At 53.5% G+C, this 26,480-nt stretch overlaps 2 protein-coding genes across 4 annotated transcripts; both read left to right on the forward strand.

Moving 5' to 3' along the window:
* Positions 1-356: 356 nt before the first annotated feature.
* Positions 357-24,741, forward strand: RSPO1 (R-spondin 1). Of its 3 annotated transcripts, none has more exons than XM_058856442.1 (7): positions 9,136-9,163; positions 9,288-9,614; positions 17,671-18,059; positions 19,648-19,839; positions 20,596-20,745; positions 21,075-21,263; positions 21,809-24,741. In XM_058856442.1, the coding sequence occupies exons 3-7, from the start codon at positions 17,966-17,968 to the stop codon at positions 21,958-21,960; spliced, it is 777 nt and encodes a 258-aa protein (XP_058712425.1). In that variant the 5' UTR covers positions 9,136-9,163; positions 9,288-9,614; positions 17,671-17,965; the 3' UTR covers positions 21,961-24,741. The 3 variants fall into 3 exon arrangements, with proteins under 3 accessions (XP_058712424.1, XP_058712425.1, XP_058712426.1); XM_058856443.1 differs by lacking the exon at positions 9,136-9,163 and having other exon boundaries at positions 9,273-9,363; positions 9,494-9,614; XM_058856441.1 differs by lacking the exons at positions 9,136-9,163; positions 9,288-9,614 and adding an exon at positions 357-509.
* LOC131588168 (keratinocyte proline-rich protein-like) lies at positions 15,247-16,906 on the forward strand. The gene is made up of 2 exons (XM_058856809.1): positions 15,247-15,297; positions 15,956-16,906. The coding sequence occupies exons 1-2, from the start codon at positions 15,247-15,249 to the stop codon at positions 16,904-16,906; spliced, it is 1,002 nt and encodes a 333-aa protein (XP_058712792.1).
* Positions 24,742-26,480: the final 1,739 nt, after the last annotated feature.

Genomic DNA, 26,480 nt, shown 5'->3' on the forward strand with positions numbered 1-26,480 from the left:
AATAGATGCTCATTTTAATTGTAAAATGCCAGTAATGAGAAATGTGCCATCCAATGACTCATTTTTCCCTTGTAAAAATTATTGGACATTTTTATTAGTTTTACAAATGACAGGACCTCGTATTTCTGAGAACACTTTATACAAGCCTTGCACAAGCCCACTCTCATAAAAGCGTGTCTGTGGTGACATCCAGAGCCACAAGAAGGGGAGCGGTAAAAAGGCCCAAAGTGGTGAGGACAGCCCACAAGTGGAACTGGCAGGACCGAACCCCAAGAGGGTGGGAAGGGGTGGATACAGCACCGGAGACATGAGCCCCGGCACTCCTTCCCAGCAGTGCCTTTCTGGAGAGGCACGGGGCAGGCAGGGGGATGGGTGCCAGCCGGCGCCCGGAGGTCTGCCCGGCGCGGAGCCCCGGAGCGGGGCAGCCGCCGCGGCGCTGAGCCTGGGCGGGCGATGTGCGGGGCTCAGGGAGGGCAGGAGCCAGCCCCGGCCGAGCAGAGCTGAGCCAGGTAAGCGCCGTGCCACGGCACCGGACAGAGCGGGACCACGGAACGTCCTCCTGCGCTCGCACGGAGCCGCTGCTGGGCTGGCTAAGCCCGGAGCCATCCCGGCGTTAGCCGTGCTGCGGGCGGCCCGAGCGCACGGCTCGCCTGCCCTTGGTTTGCGAGAAACACCATAAGGGGTCAAGCGCGGTCAGGGAGACGGGGGCAGGGACATCGGGACAGCCCGGAGCAGCCCGGAGCAGGAGCGGGGCTGCTGGACTGCGGCTGGACGGGCTGGAGGGGATTGCCGGCATCACGTTCCGCCTGCTCCAGAGAGCAGCAGAACTGCTTTGGCCAGACTATGCTCTTTTAAAAATCCAAGCGATTTCCCATGGAGAATTAATTTGCACAAGGGAAAAAAAAAAAAAAAAAGTAGTTTTAGAGAATTTGTCATTTCAGCATTTCATTTCTCCTCCCTTGGTGACATTATTTGTATTTTTGTTTACATCTCCTCATGAGAAGTCATCTGTGACTCTGCATAGTGTACCGTGAGCTGGCATGATATGACATAATGCAAGAGCTGAGATAGCCCAACACTTCTATTTTAGTTTGGAGGATATTTTAAACTTTATGTTATCCAGGAAATTTCTGAAATATTTGTCTTCATTCCAAGCCAGAATGAAAACAACTTTTGAAATGTCGGAAGTTCCCGTGAAACAAGTAGCGAGAGCTTCCAGCTCTGCCACTGTGCGTGACAGGGCGGCTGGTGGGGAGGCCCCAGCCTTTTGCAGGAGAGTGGCAGTGGGCACTGGAGAGCAGCGAATGGGTTTCTGTGTTCCAGGACATCCCAGGAGGGACCTGTGGTGACTTAACAAACCCTGTCTGGTTTGTGGGGCACCAGTCTAGAGAGGGAGAGGCTCGGTGGGGTTGCAGGCAGGAGCACCAGCCTCAATGCTGCCTTTGCCAAGGCTGAGCTGCTGTGGGATAGGCAGGGCTCTGTGGGGGCCGCAGGAAGCCAGGGTCCACATGTCTCTGTGTCTGGGTGGAAAGGGCTATCAGGTTCCCAAAGTCTTTGCCTTTGCCTCTGTGCTGAGACACTCAATCCTCAGAGCTTTGTTTTGTGTACTCTGGGAACTGACAATTTGTAAAGACATGCTGCTGGGCTAATCCTCCATCAGCTCCTGGAGTGGAGACCAGCTGGATCTGGCAGCTCTCTCCCTTCTCCCACTTGAGCCTGCTGAAGCAGTGAGTGTCTGTAACCAGTAGCTCACAGGTTTTGACTTAAACGCAAAGCAGAGCCGCAGCTTTCCTAGCCGGCAGCTGGGACCACACAGGCACCTTGTCCTTGCAACGCCGGCCATGCCAGCGAGGTCTGCGTGCCACGCTGGTCCTGGCAGCGATGCCAGCCTTGGTGCTGAACTCATCTTGGCCACTGCTGTGCCCTGGAGATGCTCTCAGGGAGTTCTCCACACAGCTTGGTTTTCTGTTGCTGCACTCCACAAGCTGATGCATCAGGGAAGCAATAAAATTAAGACTCTAAAATTAAGACACCTTTCTCCTTGCATGCAGGAAATCCCGCAAAGAGGCAAAGGGCCAGGGGTCCCTAGCACAGAGCTCACCCACAGCCCAGTGGATTCTATGTTTGGGGGGCCCTGGGAAACTGTGGGAGCTGGGTGTCCATCAGTCTAGTCCCTGGAAAATGGGATCACCCTGCAGCCCTCGCTGGGAAGGCACCAGTGCCATTGCTTGGCATGTACAAGGCCTCAGATTTTGGAAAAACTCATTTTTTAGCTACTTGTCAGAGCAAATGTGTTGTGGTTTCAGCAGCCACTTGGTCCTGGTTTAACCCTAGGAAAGCAACTGTGTTACAAATACTTACCTGATGAGGTAAACCACCAATATCCTTGAAACTTACATTAAAAAATACTGGACTAGAGCATCTTGTGGGTTTTGCTTTTTTCCCCTGCTGATTTGTTTCACAATATGCCAGAAGCATGGCTTGAGTTAGGGTTTTGGCAGGGGCTTTTATCATGATTGATATAGTGGAGGATAGAAAAGAAATTTGGTTATCAGAGGATGCCAGAACTCAACTTCCTAGCACATACATTCAATAATGCAAAAATTCTCCTTTAAAGGTCTCCTTAGAACAAATCCCAATCATCACAAAACCCATGGAGATAAATTAAATTACGTTTTAATAGTGGCGAATTCATTCCTGGGCCAGGCGCAGCAGTGAAAGTATGTTCTCTCTTAGGCAAAAGTAGCCTCATCTCCCATCAAAATTCTGAATGTTACCATATGAAAAACTTAATTGGAAATGAAACCCCAAAGCTCCCAGGGCAGAGGCACCATAAGAGATCACCCCACCTCCTGATTCACTGCCCCACTGTTGCTCTGGCTGTGTTCTTGCTTGCCTTGTGCTGGGATTGGGATTGGGAAGCCAGGCTTGACCCATCTCTTCCTCATGCTGTTGTCCTGAAGATATTTAAAATAGATACCAATGCAGACATGGGTGTCTGAAGTGTCTGGTGTGTGCACGTGGTGCTGAGGTGTGGGGTTATTGGGGTGGTGATGCAGGGGGCAGGGGATGCTGGGCAGTGACAAGGGTTGGTGGTACAGGGTGATGTGGGGTGATTCATGAAGGGTGCTGCTCTGGGGTGCAGGCTGGCCCAGCCTCACCTCGGGGTCCCACGTAATAATGAATGCATCCAAAAACTGAACGGGGCCGAAAGGTAGAAAGAGAATAGAAAGAAGAAGGCATAGCTGTGCTGCAGGTCCCTCCCAGTCAGGGAGTCTTTCACTCCTCAATCTCCCCATCCTGGCCTCCCTTTGCCCTGGCTCTGAGAGCCTGAACCTTGGTCCCTGCCCAGCCTCCTCCATCCCAGCCTCATCCTACAGTGCCGGGCTGGGCCTCACTCTTCTCCATGTCTGTGCAATGACCAAAACCCCCGGGTAGAATTAGCTCCTTGCTCAGCGCTGCATCCAATTAATTATACAGTTTAAGACACAATATGTAGACATTTCCCATCCACACCAGCAAAGCTCTTGGCTCTGCTGGAAGGTTCTGCAGAACCGCTGAGAAGCAGAAGTTGGCTGGGTAGGGGCAGGGATGTGCCCTCAGCACGGGCATGGCAGAGTCCCAAGCTGTAATTAAAGTAATTACAGGTATTCTGCAAGTGGCTCAGGATACAGCAGAGTGAGCACATCACTATTGCTTTGGCTGCACAAGATTCCCCTCCTCGTGTTTGCTGCTGGGCTGTTCAGCTGCTTTCAGTGCAGTGATGCTCCTGGGCCAACCTGGACGGGTCCCTGCCCAGGGGACACACACCCACTGTTAGTGAGGACACACAGACAGGCACTTCCCACCCATTGGTGCTGTGTCAGTACAACCCAGAGCACCAGCATCCATTCTGTGGGTAAGCAGGAACCTCCAGCTCATGCCTGAAGCATTCCCAAACTACCCCAGCATCCCAAAATCACCCCAGGGTCCCAAAACCGCCGCAGGTCCCTTCTGCTGCAGCCTGTTCTGCATGGGCACAGCTGGGCCAGCAAGGAGCTCTGTGTCACTGCCAGTGCCAGCCCAGGATGCAGGGCTCTGCTCTCGCTGTGGCAGGTGACCCATGGGACTCCCAAGGTTTCCAGTCTGTCCCCACACGGTGATGGGAGCTCACAACAATTACGGGCTTCCTGCATGTCCTGCCTGTGGGGTTTTGTCACACATGATGTCCCACATCTGGGACTCACCAGTTGGAGATGGCAGTGCTATTTCCATGTTGAACTGTAACTTTTTTACCCCCAGCCGTTCCAGGGCTTACAACTATTGTGTGGGGTTTTTAGTGTTGCAAGAATTTATATTGGGAAAAAAGTGCTTTTTTTTTTTCTCTATGCCTTGGGAAATGTCATCCAGCAGGAATGTTCCCAAGAGCTGATCATGGCTGAGAGAAGGATGGGTTTGAGCAGGGGCTGCATGCCCAGCTCCCATCCCTGTCCCAGTCTCCCAGGACTGGCTCACAGGGCTGTGGCTCTCTTGGGTGCCCCATCCGTGCTCCTCAGACTCTGCCCCGTGGTCCTGAGGGACATCTGCAGCACCAGCAGCAGAGGCAGGAGGGAGGGAGCAGATGCCTGGAGAGGGACAAGCTGCTCACAAAGCCACTCCTGCTGCAGAGGCTCTTGATTTCATGTCCTCTTGGCTGTGCCAGTGGCCTCTTCCACTTCCAGCTCTGAATGGAGCTTACAAGAAATGCTGGAAGTCCCAGCCCTGTGATGTGTCATCATTCAAACTTCTCTTTTATAGCATCCCAAAGTCATTTATTTTTCCCAAACATCAAAGCCCCCCGAGCAATGCTGGTTGAGGCAGGGCTTCCCCCCAAATTCCGGTGGCTCCTGCACCCCTCTGCCCTGCCTGGGGGCTGGACACCCTCCTGGGCTGTGCTGGGGAGAGCCATGATTTCAGGTGGGGCTGTGGGGCCAGGGGAGGCAGAGCTGTGCCACTGCATGCAAGATGAGAAGGCAGATCTTCCCCTGAAAACACAAGTGAGATGGATATGGATTGCCCTGCTGTGAGGGTGCTGATGCCTTTTCCAGGGTCAGCATCACATCACAGACCACTTTTAGGAGCAGGTACCAAGGGAAAAAGAATAGTAATGAGAAAGAGATAGCGAGGAGATGCGAGTCTGCATCTCCTTTTCCTCTGCCAGGATTCAGTGCCAGGGGCACTGGGGAGGCAGGCAGAGCATCTCCTCAGTTGGATCTCTGAGCTCAGGGTATCCCCCTGTTCCCCAGTGCTGCTATCTTCCCCAGCTGCCTGAGTTTTTGTAGAGGAAATTTTACAGAAAAATTGCAGCAGCTCCTGCCTCTACAAACACAGCATGCTGTTGTCTCTGCCAGCACTCCATGCTGGTTTGCCTCAAGGAATCTGTGACATCCGTCCTGCTGTGATCTGTAACAATATTGGGATTAAATTAGCTTCCCTGAGCTGCAGAGAGGTCAGTGTGTAAGGCCCCTGGTTAATCCAGCAGGCCAGAGAGAACAGAAGCCTCCCTGCATTGGGAAAGGAAAACAACAGGGTCTGTTTGCAATCCATGTGGCTAATTCAAACAGCATTCCTCAAACAACAGGGGAAAGGGCCTTCAGAGCGAATGGGAAAGGAGCATTTCCCAACACGCACATAATGTTGCTCCTCAGGGAGAGGGGAAATGTCCAGACTGCACGGATGAGGAGCCAGAAGACATGTCAGGCCCAGGAAAAGGGTCTGGATAGCCAGGCAGCTGTGGGGCACACAGGAGCTACCCCCTGCCCTAGAGCAGGCCAGTCCTGCTGGCCCACAGGGCACGGGGGAACACATCTGGGGCAGGATGGGGCATCTCAGCCCCTTCCTGTGGGATGACAGGGTCTTGCTCTCCTATCACCTACAGATACTTTTACACTGAAGGAATTTGCGTGGCTCTGCAGCTTGTGGCTCTCAAGGTGCTCTCAAGCACCAAGCTGGGATGACGATCTGGGGACAATCCCAGATGGAGACGCTTCCAGCCTGGGCCAGGCTGCCAGTGCCGCTGCCTCTGAGCGCTGCCCATGAGCAGCATGGACTGGATGGAAGCCCGGGCTTGCTTGGGAAGCAGAGGCATGCCTGGGTGATCCTATCAGGAAGTCAGCTCCACATCCTCTGGCTCTCACATCTCCGGTAGAAGGCAAGATCCTGGTGCCCCTGTGCCTGACCCCCAGCACAGGCTGTGCAGCCCTGCCAGGAACTCAGCCAGAGCAAGTGTCAGGCACTGGCAGAACTGTGCTCCTGAGACTCGGGCTGCTGATGTTCAGCTGTTATTACAAACAATTCCTGGGCTATCCATCATGCTGCAGCAGAGAACATTCAGAGCAGCAGACCAGAAAAGACCTCGTGTCCAGTCTGGGAGTGTCACAGACACTTCAGGACATACTTGCTTTCCTTCTGCTTTCTCTGTGAGTGTCTTTTCTGCTTTTTGCTTATGCTGAGATATTATCAAAGGCTGATGAGGCACTAGGGATGAGTAATGCACCTTCTGTGCCAGCTGGGAATTTGTAGGCACTGGTAGGGTTAATGTTGGTCTGAAAGAAGCTGTGGTGCTCAGTGCTGGATCTGCTTGGTGCAGACCTGGCTACACCCACAGACCCTGTCCTCAGTTGCACCAGGGGCAAGGGACAGGGCTCCTGGTTGTCCCTGCAGTCCCTGGGCAGGGTCAGCTTTCCAGGGAGACCTCTTTTCCCCTCTTTGAGAGAGGCAGAGAGTTTTGCAAAGCAGGAACTATAGAGGGATGAGATTGGACCAAAATATTGCTGGTTTTTATTGTAGAGGAGGACCACATACTTTAAGGGTGGGCTAGGGGATGTGCGGGAATTGGCACTTCCTGTGCAGAGGCAGAGTGGGGTTCTCCCCTCAGCTTTGTGCAGAGCCATTGTGCCCATGTCCCAGCCAGAGGAACCCAGGGAACCTGCTGTGGGTGTCAAGGAACCCTCTGCTTTCAATCTGGAGTGGCTTGCCATCTTATCCTGCTGAAACAGGGAATTTCATGTCCTTTTGTACAAGAGGAGAGAAACAACCTGTTTGGGATTAATTTAGGATCAGCTTCAACAGCCATTAGCTAAAGAAAACCAAGCCTGTAAATGAGCTCCTGTCAGAGGGGGAAGAAATGTAGGACTTGGTGCTGGATTTATTGTTCAGGGTGTTAAGGCAGGTTTTAGTGTGATTTACCATCCTCTGCAATGACACCTCTGGCATCAGGGAGCTGTGAGCATGTCCCTCTGCTCTGTTGGCTAAAATTACTGCTGTGCCAGTAGCCCTGCTGCTGCATCTGGGTCTGCCAGCACTGACAGTACAGAGCTCCGGCTTTGGGGTTTATTGCTCAGTTAGAAACTTGATCTACAGCTGTCAGCTGAGGCTGCACCACTCCAGTATCAGAAAGGAAGTTTGGCTGTTCGATGTGCATGGAATACAAATCTTGGGTTCATCAGATTTTTTTACTCATACAGTCAATGGAGTAATGTTGTCCCTGACATTTGGTGGTAGTTGAGAATTTCCTAGAATAGAAAAGTAGAAATAGAAAATAGAAATAGAAATAGAAATAGAAATAGAAGAAGTCTTTGATATGGAGACTTGCAGCAGTGGCTGCTCAGCATCTGCCAACAAGCAGCACACATTCCCAACACTCCTGTGAGATAGCAAAGATCTCAGTGACATCATTTACAAATAGGAAATGAGGGACATTTAACAAGGTGCCAAGGAAAATTCAGGATGAATAAAACTTCCATGTATATGAGCACTAACACACACAGCACAAAGGAAAAGCTGTAGAAAGGGTGAGTTTTCCCTTTTGCCTGTGTTTGGGCTATTTTGCACCTCTGTGTTCACAGCTGCCCACACACAAGCGCTGTGTACGGCTGAGAAGATGATGGTGTGTGAAGAATTCATGAGGCTCTCGGAATCTCTGAGTCTGGGGGCTCTTGATGCCATGTTCTGTATCCATACTCTTGCCCTCCTCTTCCTCAGGGCTGTCGGGTCCATACCAAGTCCCAGTGAGCACGGCCAGGCTCATGCCAGCAGCTGTCAGGGATACTCAGGGACCTCCCTTCAATGGGAGCTCATGGGCGGCAGTGTTGAAGGGGAACTGCCCAGCAGGGGATCCAGGAGGGATTCAGGAGCCACCACAGAGCTCCTCACATCGTTTGAAAGAGCCTGGGCCCTCAGGCTTCCAGCTCAGAGCCCTGCTAGCTTGGGGAATGTCCCCCAGGAGTCCCCGGGCATGTCATGCCAAGGGGCTGCCTGGCAGGTTGTCACACGCCCCTGGGACAACTGGCCAGGGCACCAGGGCTCTGGGCAGAGCCCCATGGTCTTGTGCATCACATCAGCCCTGTGAGAACCAGGGATGAGGGTCAGTCATGGCTGGGCGCCAGTGCTGCTGGCCCTCAGGGGGCTGGTGGCCACCAGCTGCTGTGTGTGGCTTGTACAGGAACACTGGGCCAGGGTCCAGCATGGCTCCCAGGAACACCTGATCTGCTCATCCCACCAGGCATGGCAGGGCTCAGGAAGGTGCCTGAGCACTGATGTTCCCTGTTCACCTGCACCAAGTGGGGTCTCCACGTGTCCATCCTGGTGTGCAGGTGGAGGAGGGAGAGAGAGCTGGCAGAGCAAGGAGGAGAGCTCCCAGGCTGCTCACATGTGCTGCAGGGCAGGTGTCCCAGGCAGCCCCACTGCAGCCATGCTGTTCTCCTGAGCAGGAAGGTTTCGTCCTGCTGCACAGCCAGCAATGAAAAAACAACCAGGCTCTGAGCTCCCCGCCTTCATGCTTTCCCCCCTCCAGAGGATAATAAGCTGCTTTTAATATCTGACATGTTTATTAACAGATGCAGTTGTGACAGCTGATGACTTCATATGCCACTTACCACTAAAATGTTAGTAATAACTCGGAATTAACTGTCATAAATAAAAAAGACTACAAAGACAACTCGATAGTGTGTCACTCTGCAGTAATTTACTGAGACCCTGTTGGCTCTGGATGCGAGGCTGGAAGGTCCTTTGTGGAGCTCCAGTCCGGGTTTTGCAACAGTCACAATATTTTGGCTGGATATTGTCTTAGGAGGTGGTACTAGTGGGGTGGAATTCCCTCATGCAGGAGTTTGCACTGGATGCCTTTACAAAGCTGGATACTCTGGTAATAATAATAATAAAAAGCCCCTACCCGGTGGATGGGGACGGAGTCTACGGATTGAGACTAGGATTTATTAACGTGCAAATTGCTCTGATATGATCACATACTTTCTGCTTTGCATACGCAGGGAGCAGCGTGGGCTGATGGAGTAGGAACTAGCCTGAGCGATCTTTACAAGCTGAGATCCTGCACATCGCAGAAGGGTTTGTTTCTCTGTGCAAAACCTGGGACCCTGTTAGAAACCTGCTTTAAAAAACAAGTGACCAAAATATCCAAATGCACCAGACTTCTCCATGAACTCGCTACGAATATATTTTTCATTTTTTTTGACAGAAACGTGTATGTAACTTTCTCTGGAGGAACTGAGGAATTTTGTAGTTGTTCTTATAGTATTTTAAATCTGAGCACCCAGTAGAGTCTTTTTCTGCAGTGATGAGGGAGTGACAAGTTGAAGGTAAGGGCTTCAGCATGCATGTTTGTGTCGATGGAGCTTTTGCAATGTGGGCTGCTAATGAAGAACGCGAGCCGTGTCAGCATCTGACTGCGGGTTTGCCTTGTGCAACGTGGATAATGAGTTCAGACAATGAGAGCCGTGCGAAATCACAGCACGATCTGTGGGATCCCCTTTCTCCCCCCTCTCCCCGAGGTGCGTGGGGCTTGCAGGGAAGCTGGGCTGCTGCGCGTGTCCCCTGCCACCGTGTCCCCTTCCCATTGTGGGGAAGGGGACATGGGGAGCCGGTTGGGATATTGATGGGCTCGCTGGGGCTTGTAACTGATTCTGGACCTGCAGTGGGTGGCTGTGCCCTGCTGCCCTCCCACTGATCCAGGGACAGGGGCAATGGGAGGACGGGACAGTTAATTTGCTGCTGTCTCAGTACTGCTGTGGCTGCACCTAAGCCAAGCCTCCTGCCACGCACCCATGGGGGCACGGCAAGCTCTGGGAGAGTGCGGGGTAAGTACAGGCTCTGTGGAGTTTTGAATGGATGATCGGTGGAGAAATAGTGAATAGGGATTATGGCAATAATTAGCCATGGTGTGAGCAGCTGGTGCTGATGAGCAGGGGAAGTGCTGCTGGCGGATCCAGTGCTGGCTGCTATGGGTCAGCAAGGGCTCCCACAGCCAGGGCATGGGTCAAGGTGGCTTCAGCCTCAGTCCTCTGTGCTGATGGAGCCAGGTGCTGTGAGATGGGGGTGACTGAGGCTTGGTCACCCCTGGGCTGTTGCAGTATTTTATAGGCTCAGGCATGTGTGTTCCCTTGAACGATACAGAGGAGGGGTGCTCAGTTGATGCAGTTTGGGTTTAAAGAGACACCTTACAGTAAAAGACATTAAAATAGGGTAATAGTGGCAGAAGAAAATTCTGCATGACAAGGCAGGCATGGAGCCTCCACTCTGCTGCACAGGGGTCAGTGGGTCCCCATGTAAAAAAATCCTGTCACATGAAGGTCTGTGAACTTGGGGGCAGTGCTTACAATGCTGTTTGGGGAAGCCAGGTCTGTGCTGAAATCCTGTAGGGACTGGGCACTTGCAGTGAAACATCTGCCTGGAGGGTTCTCTGTTTGGAGTGATTTTGTCTGAAGTCCACTGGTGACCCTGGAGCGGGTGAACTCCTGACTCCATCCACCCACCCTGCTGTGGGGCCAGGGCTGTGGAGGCTGGGTGGGAGCACGGAAGCAGCACCGCGGGCCTGGGAATGCCAATGCTGCAACATGCCTGGAAACCACCCTGGAAAAAAGGCTCATTTCAGCTGGATCAGCTCCCTGGCCCCTGCTTGGCCGCTGCCAGAGCAGCAGCACCACCCTGAGGGATGCGGCAGGGAGGAGCTGGGGTGCTCTGGAGATACAGGGCCAGTGAGCCCCTGAGCACAGCCAAAACCAGCCAGCTGTGCTGAGCGATCATAAACCCCACATTTCTATCAGCCGAGCTAGATGTGAGCTGGCATAGCTCTTCCTGGACTGTGAGGCTAGGGCTGTGATGAGCAACAGAGCTGAGGGCCAGGTCAAACCTCCTGACCCACGGGGACAGCTCTGGAGTGGGACAGATGGGACCATGCAGCTGAGACAGGTGGCACTGGCAGCAGAGACCCTTCCCCTGTGCAGTGTGAGGGTGACCTGTCATCTTGCCAAGGATGGAAGTGCCTGTCTTTGCCTAAAGCCTGGCAAATACCAACAGGTTTCCTGTCATACCCACCACCAGCCTGCCTCCAGGAAGATCCTCTGGGACTGCACCTCAGATGCTCATGGGCAGCGGGGCAGCGTGGGTTGGCTGCGGGATGTCCTTCATTGCAAACCACCTGAGCACTGCCAGGCCTGCAGAGCTCAGAACTTGCTCCCCATGTTGTGGTGGTGCAAGGGGCTGTCATCCCACAAAAGGGCAGAGTTTGGATGGGCTTATTCCAGGCTGGCAGCAGCAACTGGTCTGGAGGACACCCTGGCTGCCTGCTCACTCCCTCTTGCTCTGTCCTGCCACACGCCCAGAGCTGAGGCTGTGGGTTATTTTTCCCAGTTTGTTTTCCTCTGCTGCTGGAGTTGGTGCTACTCCTGGCTCTTCAGGGCTCAGGTTTACCCGGCAGTGATGTCTGGGAAAGCCAGAGCACCGGGAATCCCTTCAGGAAGCTCTGCTTGGCAGATGGTTCCTGTGCCCATGGCCAAGAAGAAAGCCCCAGGTGCTGCTCTGCCCTGGGCTTTGGACTTTGGCTCTGCCTTTGCAGCTCAGCACAGCACATCATGGCTCATCAGGCCCCTGTGAGCCTGGAAATTTGTGTTTACAAAGCAGGCAGGGTCTGTGGTGGAAGGAACTGTAAGCCCTTGTTTGCATGCATTTCCAGAGAAATACGAGGGAAATTGCATATTGAGCTGAATGTGTGCACTTGTTGTAGGATGAGCCTCAGCACCCCTGATTGTTCTTCCCAGTTTGGGTCAGACCCCCCCTGTTCCCCCACCCCTGGGGCTATACCTGACATGGTGTGTGTCCACCCCACACCTCCTGGGACACCTGCTGAGCATGTCCCTGCTTAGCAATGGGCCTTTAGGGAGCCCTTTTTGTGGGAAGAGACAGATTTTCAGTGCTCTGGTCTGTGCTACCCTGAACTGGGCTGTTCTGTTCCCTGGTCTGAAATTTGGTTGCGCTGTTCTGGTGAGTTACTGATTTGTAGGAGGCTCAAAGCCACCGCAGCTGTACCTAACAGACACAGGTTTGCTGCTCCCCTGACTGCAGTCAGATCTCCAGGCACAGAGCTGTGCCTGCCAGGATGATTCCAGTGCAATTCCAGATGCTGCTCTGGTTCTGTGGAGAAGCAGCAGGCATGGATCCTGCAGCCTGCCTCAGGGCTCTGCCTCCTCCTCCTTCTCCAGAGCAACGTGCTGCCTCTGCGCTGGCATGAAGGCCATGGGAATCCCCCTGTAAAACATTTCCTGATGTTTTACAGTGCTGAAGCACAAGCACTCCTGGAGGGAGGCCTGTGGCACTATGGATCACAGCATTTCTTGGAGCAGCTACTGTGGGGGCACTGCACGAGGTGGGCGAGGAGCCAGGGCTGGAGCTGCAGGGGCTGAGGTGCTGCTGACCCTCGGAGCAGCTCCCACTGCCAGGCCAGGGCAGGGGGATGACCATGAGCAGCAGCCTCTCTTCAGCATATTCCCGATCCCGGGTCACAGCACGGCTCCGCAGATCCGGGGAATGCAGTGCAGGAGCTAGTGGAAGAAGTCAGACCTCAACAATGCTGTGGATAGCTCTGCTGCCAGATTGGGCTTTATTATTTTATTTTTTCAGTGAAGTTTATGGGTTGGGGATTTTGCAGAACTTGGCACTGGGATCCAATATCAAATGAAGACCTTCTGGTTCGGAAATTTGACTTAATGCAGCCGTCTTTTATTGCTTCAAGGATTAAGCAGAACAAAGTGGCTCTGCCTGTGCATGTGCAGAGATGTTTGCCAGAGGTACGTGAGACACCCTGTGGCAGCTCTGATGGCCGAGCCAAGCGTGGTGGGACCTTCCACTGCAGAGGGTTTCACAGCGCTGCTTCTGGAACATAAGCCCTGGCGACAGGAAAACAGTCCTCGGGAACACAGCAGAAAAGAGGGACTTTCCCAAAGAGAATGAGGGCCCAAACCCACTCCCTCAGCCCTTCCCTCCCGCGGCAGGGCTGGCGGAGCAGGCAGGAGCTCTGCTGTGGGGTCACCAGAGCAGGGAAGTAGGGCACAGGGAGCACCATGACCATCCTGTGTGCCTCTGGGACAGGGACAATGATAACCAGGTGCCATCACTGGTGTTTGAGGGGCCTGTTGAAAGCTCCACAAAGGCAGGCTGGGGAATGAGCTGGCAGCGTGGGGTTGCTGCTGCCACCCACAACCTTCTGGAGCCAGACCCTGCCCTGGGGCTGGGAGGCCTCAGTGTGTCCCAGGTGCTGTCCCCTGGTGAGGGGCTGGGAGATGACTGACCAAACTGACCCAAGTGAGACCCTGCAAAACCATGACTCCTCCTGCAGAAAGCCAGTTTGTGCATATTTACGCCCCTCGCTGACTACCAAGAGGAAATTCAAATTCCCTATCCAGCTCCAGGACCTGGAAACCCAAATTCCCCACCTCACAGCAGGTGCCCAGCTGGCTGTTGGCAGTGACCTGGCAGTTCCCAGGGGTTCATTCCTACTGCTGCTGTAACCAGGTTTGTCCTGCCTCCAGCATCTGGTCCTTCTCTCCAAGGCTCAGTAAACCTTTGGAGAGCGTGTTTACATTTCAGATCCCTGGTACATTCAGCAAGAGGCAATATATCAGCAATTTAGTTATTGTGGATTAGGTCTCAGATATCCTGGGGATATAATGTTGGTCTTTCTCACCTTGTGTGTAGGAGGACTAATGGCGAATTATCTGGATGGTTTACATTTTCTGGTTTGTATTGGAGCTCCCAAGGACCAATTTATCCTGATTGAATTGCAAACAAGGCTTAGTGCCATCTCAGATTCAAGGGGCCAGGTCTCTCCATAAATGAATTCAGAGCAATTCAGGTTACCCCAAATTCTTCCTGTAGATGGGATAATGGCATAAATCCTGCTAATGTTTAGACTGGAAATTGTTTGTAGCAACCTGAGCTTGACTGATGGCTGCAGTAACAGAAAGAATCATAACTCGTGTCCTGTGGTGAGGGTGGGAAGAACTGCAGTCTAGCCAGACGGCTCACCACAAACCCCCAGGTGCTCGTGGGGAGGATTTGGAGACCTGTGTGTGACCTGCCAAGACACTGACTCTGCTGCACCTAGGATGCCAGTGGCCTTTCTGTGCTGAGGCAGCAGCTGTGGCCAAGCCCAGGCTCTCTTTGGGCGAGAAAGCAAGGAAACAAGGAGGATAAAGTGTGTGCTTGCTGGGTTTATGCTGCGGTCTCAAGGTTTCCCATGGCACTTCCTTGCCCTGGGCTGCCCAAACCCTCAGAAATGGGGTGCGTGGTGGCGGCACCAGCTTTACACTGGCTCTTGGCACGCTGGGGCTGTGTTTGCTCCCTCTGGACATCCATCCCTGCTGCTGTCCCCACGCCGGGGGACCGTACCCAAACTGTGAGTGTTGTGTAAACACGGCGTGTGCTTCCTGTGAAGCCGCCGTAATTAAAAAGCGGGGGCTGGCAGAGCGGTCGGCAGCACCAAGGTCCCTCTGGAGCCGCTGGCACTCGCTCGGGTTGTGCTGCACTGGGCCTGCTCACACCCTCTTCCATCCCCAGGGTCCTGCGGCCGTGCTGGCCATGGCTGGACTGTCCCACACCACCTGTCCGGAGAGCCCCTCCTGCCTCGCTGCCCCTCAGGTGCCCAAATGCAGAGGAGCTGCGGGGATCCCTGCTCCGCACAGCTCCCTGCTCCGTAAATACTCCCGCAGCCTGGCTTAAGCGCTTGACAGTGTTTATAAAGCAGCTTGCAGCAAACAGGCTTGGAAGTGCAGAACAAGTTGGTGTTTACACAAGTGACTAATTATTTATTTGAAAATCCTGTGGACGAGCCGTGGGCTGTAACGACAAGCACATGGGGAGCGCTGGGCTCCTGCCCCGGCAGTGGCAGCAGGGACACGGTGAAAAGTTCAGAACCACCGGGGCAGGGGGACGGTGGCAATGGCCCCGCAGAGCCCGGTGGCCCCACAGAGCCCAGCTCTGGTGGCACAGGTGAGCCAGGAGGTGGCCACACCAGGCACAGCTCAGTGTTCATGCCCTGTGCTGCCACAAGACCCAGCTGTACCCGGGTCACATCTCCTTGCAGCAGCTGCCGGCTCACACCTGCTGCTGGGGCAGCCCCCTTGCTCCAGGTGCTCAGCGTGTGGCCAAAACTCCCTTCAGGAACTTGCTTGGGCCAGCGGTCCTTCAGCAGGGCCCCCAGCCAGGGTGGGCCAGGGAGGGGATCGGACCCCTGGGGACCCAGTCCATCCCAGGCTGAGGCCGGGCTCACTTCCAGCACTGTTGCCACCAGTTGTTTGGGGCATTGGTGATTGCGCAGTTATTATAAAGGGATTAAAACAATTTTCTGTTTCATTTGACTTCACAGAGCAAATGTTGTCGCCTTTATTCCAGCACAATGTCCGCCGTTGGCAGGGCTTTGCTCTGCCCAGCTGTGGAGGGGAGCGGGGCCCGGCTTGGCAGTGCCAGATCTCTCAGTGCAGCATGGAACTTGCCCTTGCTTCACACCGGGCACAGGGAAAACCTCTTGAAAACTATGGGGGAAATGTCCTGTCAGCAGCCAGCTGGAGCAAGGGCTTGGGTGCTCTCAGGAGAAGATGGTACATGCGGAGGCCTGGGTGCTGCCTGGCCATTGGCCCTCTCTCTCCAGAAATTCCTGCAGAGCTATTGTTTTGCTGCCCAGCCTGTCCTGCTGGTGCTGCCATCTCCTCGCTCTGTCCTGCTGTGCACAGTGGGCCACTCTGCGCCCGGGCTGGGCGAGGGTGGCATGGCACTCGCAGACAGGCTCTCTGCCCCACGCCACGCTCTCTGCCCCATGCCAGGCTCTCTGCCCCACGCCAGGCCCTGCCCCATGCCAGGCTCTGCCCCACGCCAGGCTCTGCCCCATGCCAGGCCCTCTGCCCCACGCCAGGCTCTCTGCCCCACGCCAGCCTCTGCCCCACGCCAGGCTCTCTGCCCCACGCCAGGCCCTGCCCCATGCCAGGCCCTGCCCCACGCCAGCCTCTGCCCCACACCAGGCTCTCTGCCCCATGCCAGGCCCTGCCCCATGCCAGGCTCTGCCCCACGCCAGCCTCTGCCCCACGCCAGGCTCTGCCCCACGCCAGGCTCTCTGCCCCATGCCAGGCCCTCTGCCCCACGCCAGGCCCTCTGCCCCATGCCAGGCTCTCTGCCCCACGCCAGGCTCTGCCCCACGCCAGGCTCTCTGCCCCATGCCAGGCCCTGCCCCATGCCAGGCTCTGCCCCACACCAGGCTCTCTGCCCCATGCCAGGCACTCTGCCCCACGCCAGGCCAGGCCCTCTGCCCCACGCCAGGCTCTCTGCCCCACACCAGGCTCTGCCCCATGCCAGGCCCTCTGCCCCACGCCAGCCTCTGCCCCACGCCAGGCTCTCTGCCCCACACCAGGCTCTGCCCCATGCCAGGCCCTCTGCCCCATGCCAGGCCCTCTGCCCCATGCCAGGCCAGGCCCTCTGCCCCACGCCAGGCTCTGCCCCACGCCAGGCTCTGCCCCATGCCAGGCCCAAGGCCCCACACCAGGCTCTCTGCCCCATGCTGGGTTTACTGCCCCACACCGAGATCACTGCCCCATGCCAGGCTCACTAACCCACACCAAGCTCACTGTCTCACACTGAACTCACTGCCCCACACCAGGCTCACTGCCCCACACTGAGATCACTGCCTCATGCCAGGCTCACTGCCCTACACTGAGATCACTGCCCCACACCCGGCCATCTCTGCCACTGAGCCTGGCACAGAGCAGCTCCTGCACTCAGCCCTGTGCAGGCAGTGCTGACCCTGCCCTTCTGCTTCAGGGAACGGGAGATGGGAGGTTTGGAAATTCCCTTGGAGCAGAAACACAGCGTTTTGGGCAGTTTGTGGAGGATCCCACCCCGTCCCCAGACAGCCCCAGCCCTGGCTGGGGACTGCAGCTCTCTGCTAGGCTTGACTACCCCGTCCCCAGACAGCCCCAGCCCTGGCTGGGGACTGCAGCTCTCTGCTAGGCTTGACTACCAGCCCCAGAGGTGCCCACTTGATGGGAAACATCTTGTGTGCCTGGCACCCGCAGCAACCATCTGCCGCTTGGGGAGGGCAGCCCAGGGGTCTGGCTCTATTTTAAACAAGTTCCAGCTATAACTACTGTTTGCAGTACTGGCAGATGGCAAAGATGCGCTGAGCATTTCGACAGGTGCTGATTATGAGCAACAGGGACTAATGGATGAGGCTGGAGCACAGTTCTCCCCGCACCACTTGGGGTGCCACTATCTGCCAGCACCCCCCAGTGCACCCCACAACCCCTGTGCTCGCCCCCAGCCATTGTGGGAGCGATACTGTCTGTCAAGTTAACCTGTTCTCCTCTTCTTTTGAAGTTCCTGCCAGTGTACCTGGAAACTGTGACCAGCTAACACCCACTGCCGAGCCCCCAATGGGACTAGGGCCGCGCTCCTGCACTCCTGACAGGGATGAAGGTAGAGCCATGTTACCTGCTACCTAAGCTCGCTGGTGCTGCTGTAGTTTGTGGATATGGTCCCAGACCTGGCTCTGTGCACAGACTCTCAGCTCTGATCCCACCCGAGAGGATTTAGCGGCAGCAGAGACCCCAGCTGTGGAGCACACTCCCCCAACCACCCCACGACGGAGGGGCTACAGCGCTGGAGAGTTACTATGCAGCTTGGACTGCTTGTGGTGGTGGTTTTTCTAAGCTCGATGGATCTAACAGGCAGCAGCAAAGTGGTGAAGGGCAAGAGGCAAAGACGAAGTATGTATGAAATGCTTTTCTTCTCTATTCCTTTCATGATGCCTTGAAGGTCATGCTGGTGTGAATGTGTTTATAAGACAGGGAGCTGGGCAGGGCCTGCAGTGCCCCAAGAGCCTGCAGAGATCCCCCAGTTCCACTCCCTATGTCCTCTGACCTGCCAGAGCTCTGAGCTGCAGTGTCCCCTGAGGTCACGGGGGGGGGTCAGTTATGTCTCCAGCCCAGAGGGTCCCTGGTGGGGCTTGTGCAGGGCAGCCAGGCAGAATTGGCACGAGAGCAGCCACAGGCGTTTGCCCTCCTTTATGTAAGCTCATGTTAGAACTGTTTTACATTAAAACTGTTTTAAATTGAATTATATAAAATTGATTTTATATTAAAACTGGGACTGCTGAGCCCTGGGAGAACAAGGAAAACCTGACGTCATGGCTAATGCTATAAAGGGCAATTTCCAGCGAGGGCCCAGTTTATACTTTTGCCATGGATGCGGAGCTTGGCACCAGGGCCCAGCGCTGCGGGAGGGATGGGGCCGGACCCCTGGGGCTCTCTGTGCAGAGAGGCCTGAGCCCACAGTGCCAAGGGGGTCCCAATCCAGACCAGTGAGCCCTCCTGGAAGCTGGGGGCTGAGGACCCCCTGCCCTCAGTGTCTCTTCCCAAGGCTGAAGCAGACCCCACACCCATAGGCCTGGAGATGGTGATGGGGCTGGCGCACACAGCAGGAGCTGCCAGGCTCTGGGGACACGGCAGGGGGACAATGCAGCTCTCTCACCTCTAGTCCTGACATGTGAACACTGTGCTGCTCTGCACTTGCTTTTGAAGTGTAGTAAACATAGTATTTAAAAGAATAAATTTTTAAATACACAGCTTTTCTATAAACAAGGGCATGGCTTGCATAATAAACTAATAAAAATAACCTGCATTCTAGTCTGCAAAGAATGCGATTGGTTTCAAAACAAGCAGCATTTTATATGATAATGAAAAGCAGAAAATTCGCAAGACATGAGATTGAGTATTTTTCTTGGACTGAGTGTAGGAGCTGAGAACACATCTCTGTTTTGGGGGCAGTGACACCTCCCGACTGCCAGAGAAAATTTAACATAGTCAGGGTCAGAGTGAGATCCAGCATGGGATGCAGCATGGATGGAATTAGTGGAACAGTTTTGGTCCAGGGCCATGTGCTCTGGTCCCCACTGGTCCTTGGCACAGAGGCACCTCTAAGCAGGGAAGCAGCAGGAGGTGCTGGACCCCTGGGCACAAGCCCATAGTTAGTGTCTGCCCCACATGGGCATCAGGGCTGGGAGGCAGTGGGCTGGGGTGGGCACTGCTGGGGCTCTGGGCACAGTTGGTGGCTGCTTCTGGGTCCTGCTCCTCAGCACGGGCACTGCTGTGACTCTCGTGCCTGTGCTCGGCACAGCTCTGGCTCCTGTGGCCGTCAGGGATGCAGCCACAAGTCCCCATGCTGTGAGTGTGTCAGTGCTGCAGGACCCTGCCCCTTGCTCTGTCCCAGTTCCTGCCCTTCCTGCCAAAGGTTTGGGGTCACAGCTGGTTCCTGCATACCCCGGCACTAACCACTGCCTCTCTCCTGCTCTTCCAGTCAGCACCGAGCTGAGTCAGGGCTGTGCCAGAGGCTGTGACCTGTGCTCTGAGTTCAATGGGTGCCTGAGGTGCTCTCCCAAACTCTTCATCCTTCTGGAGCGGAATGATATCCGACAGATTGGGATTTGCCTGCCTTCTTGTCCACTGGGATACTTTGGCCTTCGCAATACGGACATGAACAAGTGCATCAGTGAGTGTGGGGCTGGGAGGTGGCAGTGCTCTGCAGGGCAGCATGTGCCTCTGCTCAGGTGCAGGAGGTGCTGTGGCTGTATGGAAGGGGCGAGGCAGGGCTGAGCATGGCAGCCTGGAAAGAGCCCTGCTCAGCACCTCATGGGCATGTTGTGCATATGGGATCTTGCAGGACGTCTGGGCAGTTTTGTTATATGGGCTGCCAGACTGGCAGCCTTTGTGAGGAGGGAGATCCTTTCAGGCATTTAGTGCCTCTTTTCCTGCTCTATTGCTCACCAGACTCAGGCGGCTCTGGGTGAAATCCTTGGCTTACATCTTGTAGCCAGAGCACCAGAAAGAGCTGGACGTGGAAACATGCGATCAGTCCCCTGGCAGGTCCCTGCACAGCACCCTCACAGCCAGGTTTTCATCTAGCTCCGTTTCCATGCAGCCTGTTCTGTAGCTGCAGCTGGAGCCGGGACTATATCCTTTGCACCGTCTCCTTTGGCTGACTGATGCTCAGCTGAACACCAGCCCAAAACTTTCCCACCCTGCCTGATTCTGTCCTGGCAGTGGCTGTTGCTGGTTGTGAGAGCTGCAGGCCAGGGAATGGTGCAAAGAAAACTCACTTCTGAGTGGCAGCCTGGCAGGAAGCTCAGAGACATGCCCTGGTTGCTGCGAGATCCCTGGGAGCCAGGACTGGCAGTGTGGAGCTTCTTAAGCGTTTTGTTCACATTGGCTTACATGATGGCTTTGGTGTTTGTTTTTTTTTCCCCAGAATGCAAAATTGAGAACTGTGAGTCTTGTTTCAGTCGAAACTTTTGCACAAAATGTAAGGAAGGTTTGTATTTGCACAAAGGGAGATGTTACGTCACATGCCCAGAAGGCTACGCTGCTGCCAACGGCACCATGGAGTGCAGCAGTCCTGGTAAGCAGCCCTGCACTCCGCTGTCTGGGTGTGGGTAGTGCTGCAGTGGGGTTTAGATGATGAACTGAAACCCTCATCATACCCGTGTCGAGGGGGTACCAGCACAACCCTTTGTGGGGCCCCCAGGGAACCAGCCTGGGTGGGGAGCAGCCCCAGGTGTTTGTCAGCTGTTACCTGGCAAGGAAAGGGGTACTGGGGGACTTAGGAACCTGCTGGGGAAACCCACACACACTCCCTAAGAGGAGAGAGAGGCAGGGGTGGGATCAGGGATTGCCTGAGTCGGCAGCCCAGGAACTGGAGTTACAGCTGGGCTCTCTTGTTATCGGCAGCACAATGTGAAATGAGCGAGTGGGGGCCGTGGGGGCCCTGCTCCAAGAAAAGGAAGCTCTGTGGCTTCAAGAAGGGCAATGAAGACCGAACACGGCGGATTCTGCAGGCTCCCTCTGGGGACGTGTCTCTGTGTCCTCCAACCACAGAGGTGCGGCGATGCACGGTGCAGAAGAACCAGTGCCCTGAAGGTGAGCAGAGCTGGGGGGTCTCACCATCCCTCCCCACACCCTGTAGAGGTCAGGCACAAGGAGTCAGCCAATTGTCCAGTGTCACAAATGTGCTGTGCAGCTCCCAACTCCTCTGAAGTGCAGGGGATATGGATGTGACGGCACTTGGAAGAGCTGCAGGTGGAAGGGGCACAGCCCCCAGGAGGGTGATCCTTGGCACAGCTTGCCATGTGTACCACAGGTTTCAGCTGTTTTAGTTTCTTCCCTGGCCAGAAAGCAGCCAAGGGTGCATGCCTGTGTGCTGCTGTGATGGGAGTTGTCTTCTCTACCAGAATGCTTAGGTCTGTTTATCCCAGGAATTAGTGTCTTCAGGACGAATGGTGGTTTGGCTGTCTTGTTACAGAATGGACAGGGATTGCAGCTGTGTTGAGTGTCCTGAGGGGAAAGGGCTCTGAGCAGTGATTAAATGCACAGTAATTAATCAGCAGGGCAGGGGGAGCTGGACAGGGCTGATCTGTCCCCCAATGCCTCACTCCACCTCACACTGCCCCTTTGCTTTACTGCAGGGAAAAGGAAGAAAAAGGAAGAGCAAGGAAAGCAAGATAATGGGAATAGAAATCGGAAAGACACCAAAGACACTAAGTCTGGCACCAAGAAGAGGAAGAACAAACAGAGAGGGGCCACGGTGCCTGCGACGCTCGCTAGCCCTGCCCAGTAGCTGGCCCTGTGCGTCACCTGATGGCAAGAGTTCATTGCTGCTATGTATATGAAAGCTTTATTGAACAGAGCACTGCTACACCATGTACACGTGTCCAGAGACAGACATATACTCCAGACTGACCCAGAGGCCACACACACAGTACTTATGGAGGCTGCACACACCCCCCGCCCAGGACTGTGGAAGAATGCTGCTGAGGAGTAGGAGCACACACGGAGGCAAAGCCCACGGCCCCAGGGCTCTGTGGGGACACTGCAGGGAGGAGAGATGGAGCATAAATCAGTGAAGGACCCAGACGTGGGACTGATTTCATGATCGAAGGCCTCAACTGGAGCCCAAGCACGTGGTCCCAGCACAGCCCCACTCAGCCAGGGGATGAGACTGAACCCACATGGCCACTCTCCCTGACCTGGGACCCAGACACACACAGCAGTGGCCTCTTTCTCTTCCCTCACCCCTTATTTTGTGTTTTAAGCTGTATGACTTTATCATTGCAAATACATGTTAAAAGTTTGTGGTAAGAGGTCAGTAGTATCTGCCCTGAATCTGCTTCAAAGAATTATTTCAAATTAAAAAAAAAAAAAAAAAAAAAAATCAAAATGACAACCAGCTTCCTGAGTGTGTGGTTCATACCTTGGCCCCTATGGAGGCTGGTGTCCCACAGGACAGAGACTCACTTGTGGAAGGGAAACTCACCAAAGCTTTAAGAAAATCCCAGAAAATGCTGCCAGCTGCACTGCAGCCACAAATCAGCTGTCCTGCGTGAGGGACCCCAACTGCACCCCGCTGAGCCCCGAGGAACTTCCCACTGAAGGATCCACTTAACACACAGCAGATTGAGAAAACGAGAGGTTACAACAAACCACAAGCTGCTGAAGCATTGTGACTCAGCTCAGACAGTCACAGCAGTGGGACAATCCTGGGCTGGGGACAGCCGGTCCAGCTGCTGGCCACCACCCCGGAGCGTGGCAGGAGGGAGGCAGGTGGGAGGGGGAAGGCACAGCTCAGGTCCTGCAGAAGAGAAACGAAATTTTAAATTGGGTAGAAACTATTTGTCTGCATCCCACTGACTGGAATTTCCTGGATTCTCCTGCTCTGCGAGAGCTGACACCTGAGCAGAGGAACTGGGACAAGGACTGTGCAAGATCTGGTGAGCCCTGTGTGGGATGTGTGGGTTCGCTGCCTGCTCTGCTCAGGGAGCTCTTCCTTTGGCAGGGTGGCTCACCATCACTGCCCTGGGATTTTCAAATGTGCTTTCTCTGTATAAATATGTAGGGACACATTTAATTTCTTGAGAGTTCAGCAGAAGCTCTCTGGTCCCAAGGATGGTCCTGTGGCTCACAGAGATGTGCCATGGGTAGATCAGGGATGTGCTGCTGGAGCTGCAACTCCCCTGGTAGGGCAAAGGGCAGGAGAAACCTCACCCCAAACTAACCCTGGTGAGTCCAATCTTCACTGTGCTCCCTTCCATACCACCCTCTGCTCTGTGATTTTGGAGGGCAGAGTGAGCCAACAGGCATGCAGGGCAGCCTGCGAGAGAGCTCCCCGTCCCTCCCAGGGGTCACCTGCCCACACCCACAGCTCTGGTTCTCTCCTGTAGCTTGTGGCACCCACTGAGGACTCAGCTCTGGCACAGGACACCCCAACTCCCTTCACCCATCAGGGCTGCCTTGGCTCGGTGCAGGATGTGGAGGCTGCACAGTTGTTTTGTACCAAGCTCTCTATGACTGCTCTGCTGGCAGAAAAACCTTTCAGCCTGTCGTCCACTTTGTGTTTAAGTAAACAAGAAGCTGTTACATCTTTGAAAGGGGATTCCATTTCAGCACAATGATAAACGACCAGCATACCAAGCAGGGGGAGAAAGACGTTCTTAAAAGTCATCCTTTAAGTTGTTTACAGCTTGTGTTCATACGATTTCTGAAAGCTTCCCAGCTGAATGATCCAATCTTGCTCTATTTTCTAGCCTGTGAGAGAAGTATTTTGTTTGTGCCATGGCATTGCTTGTAAGCAGAACCATTTTCCCTTCTTCTTACCAACACCCAGCAGTGACCTGCTGGTGAAGCTCAGCTCTCTCACTCACTGTGCCTCCCTCCTGGTGCCCGATCCCCACAGAGCTCTCAGTGAGGATTAAGGAAAAGAGAATGCATTAGGAAAATTTTCCACATGAGGCTCTGGTAATGACTTGATTCCCTACAGTAACTCCTGGCACTATTAGCACAACTATTTCAAAACTAAACTGCATGTAATAAATCAACAGAACCTATTTTAGAGAACTCTAGGGATTATTAGAAAAACTGACAAACTTCTTTCTGTTGTAGCCTTTCCCCTACTTTCTTCCTTTTTTCAGAACAAAATGCGAAGAAAAAGGGACAAAGGCAACAGGAAGTTTAAGATGCATATTCAGAATATCCAAGATTTTTCAGTAGGGGTGATTTTAAAATTAAATTGTTTTAGAACAATTAGAAGAAAAAATATGAAAAATAAATCAAATTTCTTTTTTTTTTTTTTTTTTTTTTTTGAGTCAGCTCAAGAATTGTGCTTACTCCCACTCCCAGAGAGCTGGTTCAGTTATGAATTTAGGAACATTTTGCCTTTGACCAATGTGAACTGCACACTGAGCTCCCCAGTCCAAGCTGAGGTGTCCTTAGCTGGGTGACGTCACCTCAACTCACACACACGTGAATGCTCTCTTTCCACGCACTAGATAGCCCTGTTGTGGTGTTGTCTCCATGGCATCACTGTAAAATACAAGTCTTTAAACAAATAAATCAATAAATGGGTTTGCTGAACCAGCTTCATTTGTTTATTCACCAAAACTGGAGTCACACCAAACTAATCAAAAATGTTCACAGACATAGTGAGCCTCTCCTGAGAGCCCTCTGCCTACATCTGAGAGCCATGGATCATGGATGGGAATGTCACTGCTCCGACTCCTGCATGTATTCCCACTCTGTGCTTTGATCAGCTTGATGCTGAACTGGAAAAGCAACTGCTGGATGCACAGACAGACAGAGAGATCCTTTGGAATTCCACTGCCAGGAAACAGCTTCATTTTCCCTGCTGAACAACCTGGACAGAATTCCATTAACTCAGAATCTGAAGGATGGTTTCTACTGCTTTTCCTCAGCTTTTGAGCAATACATCTTATGCCATGGGGGGAACAAAGGGCCAGGAATAATGGACAGCTTGCAGTTGTGAGTTTAGAACTGTTTAATTTCTCTCTTATTTGCTGAGATTTGGAACCTAAACCAGATGAATGTCACCAAACACACGTTGTTTCTATCACATTCTTAACCCTTTCTGGGTAATATAAATCTGTATTTTTCATCAGTCCGTGTGCACACACACTTCTCACACAGTAATTCACTGACCTTCCACCCTCAGAGAGGTGGAGGCAATGTATATACTCCTTACCCCATGTTTATGTCTAAATGATTTCTCACTCAGGGGAAATCTTAGCTTTGATTAAAGCAAACAAAGTAGAATAGTGAAACAGGTTATCTCCAAAACTCTATTGTTTGGATTACATTGTCTGAGAACACTAAAAGGGATAATTCAGATACATATTTACAGATTTTATGGAGCCAATAGACTTCACAGAGAGATATGATAGGCATCACATTTTAAAAAATCCATATTAAAATTAAAGAAATATAGAAAATTTATTTAATCAGTCACCATCAACAAATCACCCTGATGGCATTTACATACACGGTAATACATCACACCCAATTGAATGCCAAACCATACTTTGGATGGAGCTGCTTGCAGGAATTTCCAGAACTTTTGATGAACAGGAAAAAGGCAGCCAGGTAGGTCGGATATTGTTATTTACAGCCTGAGGTAAAGCGCTGGTTTAGAGGCACTGACAAGACTTCAGCCCCTCCTGTGCCACAGAGGAGCCCAGCCCGTAAGGGCAGGAGTTACTTTTCATGACTGTTCCAATGAAACCACAGGAAAACATTCCTATTTAACTGCTTTGGCTTCCAGAGCACTGGTGAACGCCAGATCCACGGCGCTGGCTGTCTCCAGAGCGCAGCCCAGGGCTCTGCAGCCTGCCCAGCTCTGAGCCCGCCACGCGCTCCAGGGGCTCGACACCGCTGGCACAGCTCAGCCTGGGCTCTCCAGGCCCTCTTACACCGTTTTGCCTTTTTTCTTGACTTCGGTTTTCTCCTTCCTCCCAAGTTCCCCTGCTGCTTTCAGGCACCATTTTGGGAACTCCATATCCAAAGCAACAATCCAGGATTGCTTTGTTTTTCCTGTTCGAGAGCTGTCACACCTTTTGCCAAGGAGCCCTACCTCCCACTCCTGACAGCTGTATCCCTGGGAAGCCATGCCTGAGGAACTAAGCTGGGAAAGCTGCTGTGGTGATAAACTACCTACAATATCTTCTGCTGTGATTTTTGAAGATGAGCTACAAAATCCACTTGCATCCTTGTGCTCTGCAGGGAGCTGCTGCAATAGGGGGAGATGGCTGATGCTGCTTTATCCTGTTAAATTGAACAGAGGAGCTCTATACC

The sequence above is a fragment of the Poecile atricapillus genome, chromosome 24 (assembly GCF_030490865.1).
Source record: "Poecile atricapillus isolate bPoeAtr1 chromosome 24, bPoeAtr1.hap1, whole genome shotgun sequence".
In the NCBI taxonomy this organism is placed as follows: Eukaryota; Metazoa; Chordata; class Aves; order Passeriformes; family Paridae; genus Poecile; species Poecile atricapillus.

Excerpts from the sequence above, each read along its gene's own strand:
- RSPO1 (XM_058856441.1), top strand. The coding sequence starts at position 17,966 with ATGCAGCTTGGACTGCTTGTGGTGGTGGTTTTTCTAAGCTCGATGGAT. Across the intron at positions 18,060-19,647 it reads GGGCAAGAGGCAAAGACGAA|TCAGCACCGAGCTGAGTCAG; the intron begins GTATGTATGAAA and ends CTGCTCTTCCAG. Across the intron at positions 21,264-21,808 it reads GAAGAACCAGTGCCCTGAAG|GGAAAAGGAAGAAAAAGGAA; the intron begins GTGAGCAGAGCT and ends GCTTTACTGCAG.
- LOC131588168 (XM_058856809.1), top strand. The coding sequence starts at position 15,247 with ATGGCCCCGCAGAGCCCGGTGGCCCCACAGAGCCCAGCTCTGGTGGCA. Across the intron at positions 15,298-15,955 it reads GCCCAGCTCTGGTGGCACAG|AAATTCCTGCAGAGCTATTG; the intron begins GTGAGCCAGGAG and ends CTCTCTCTCCAG.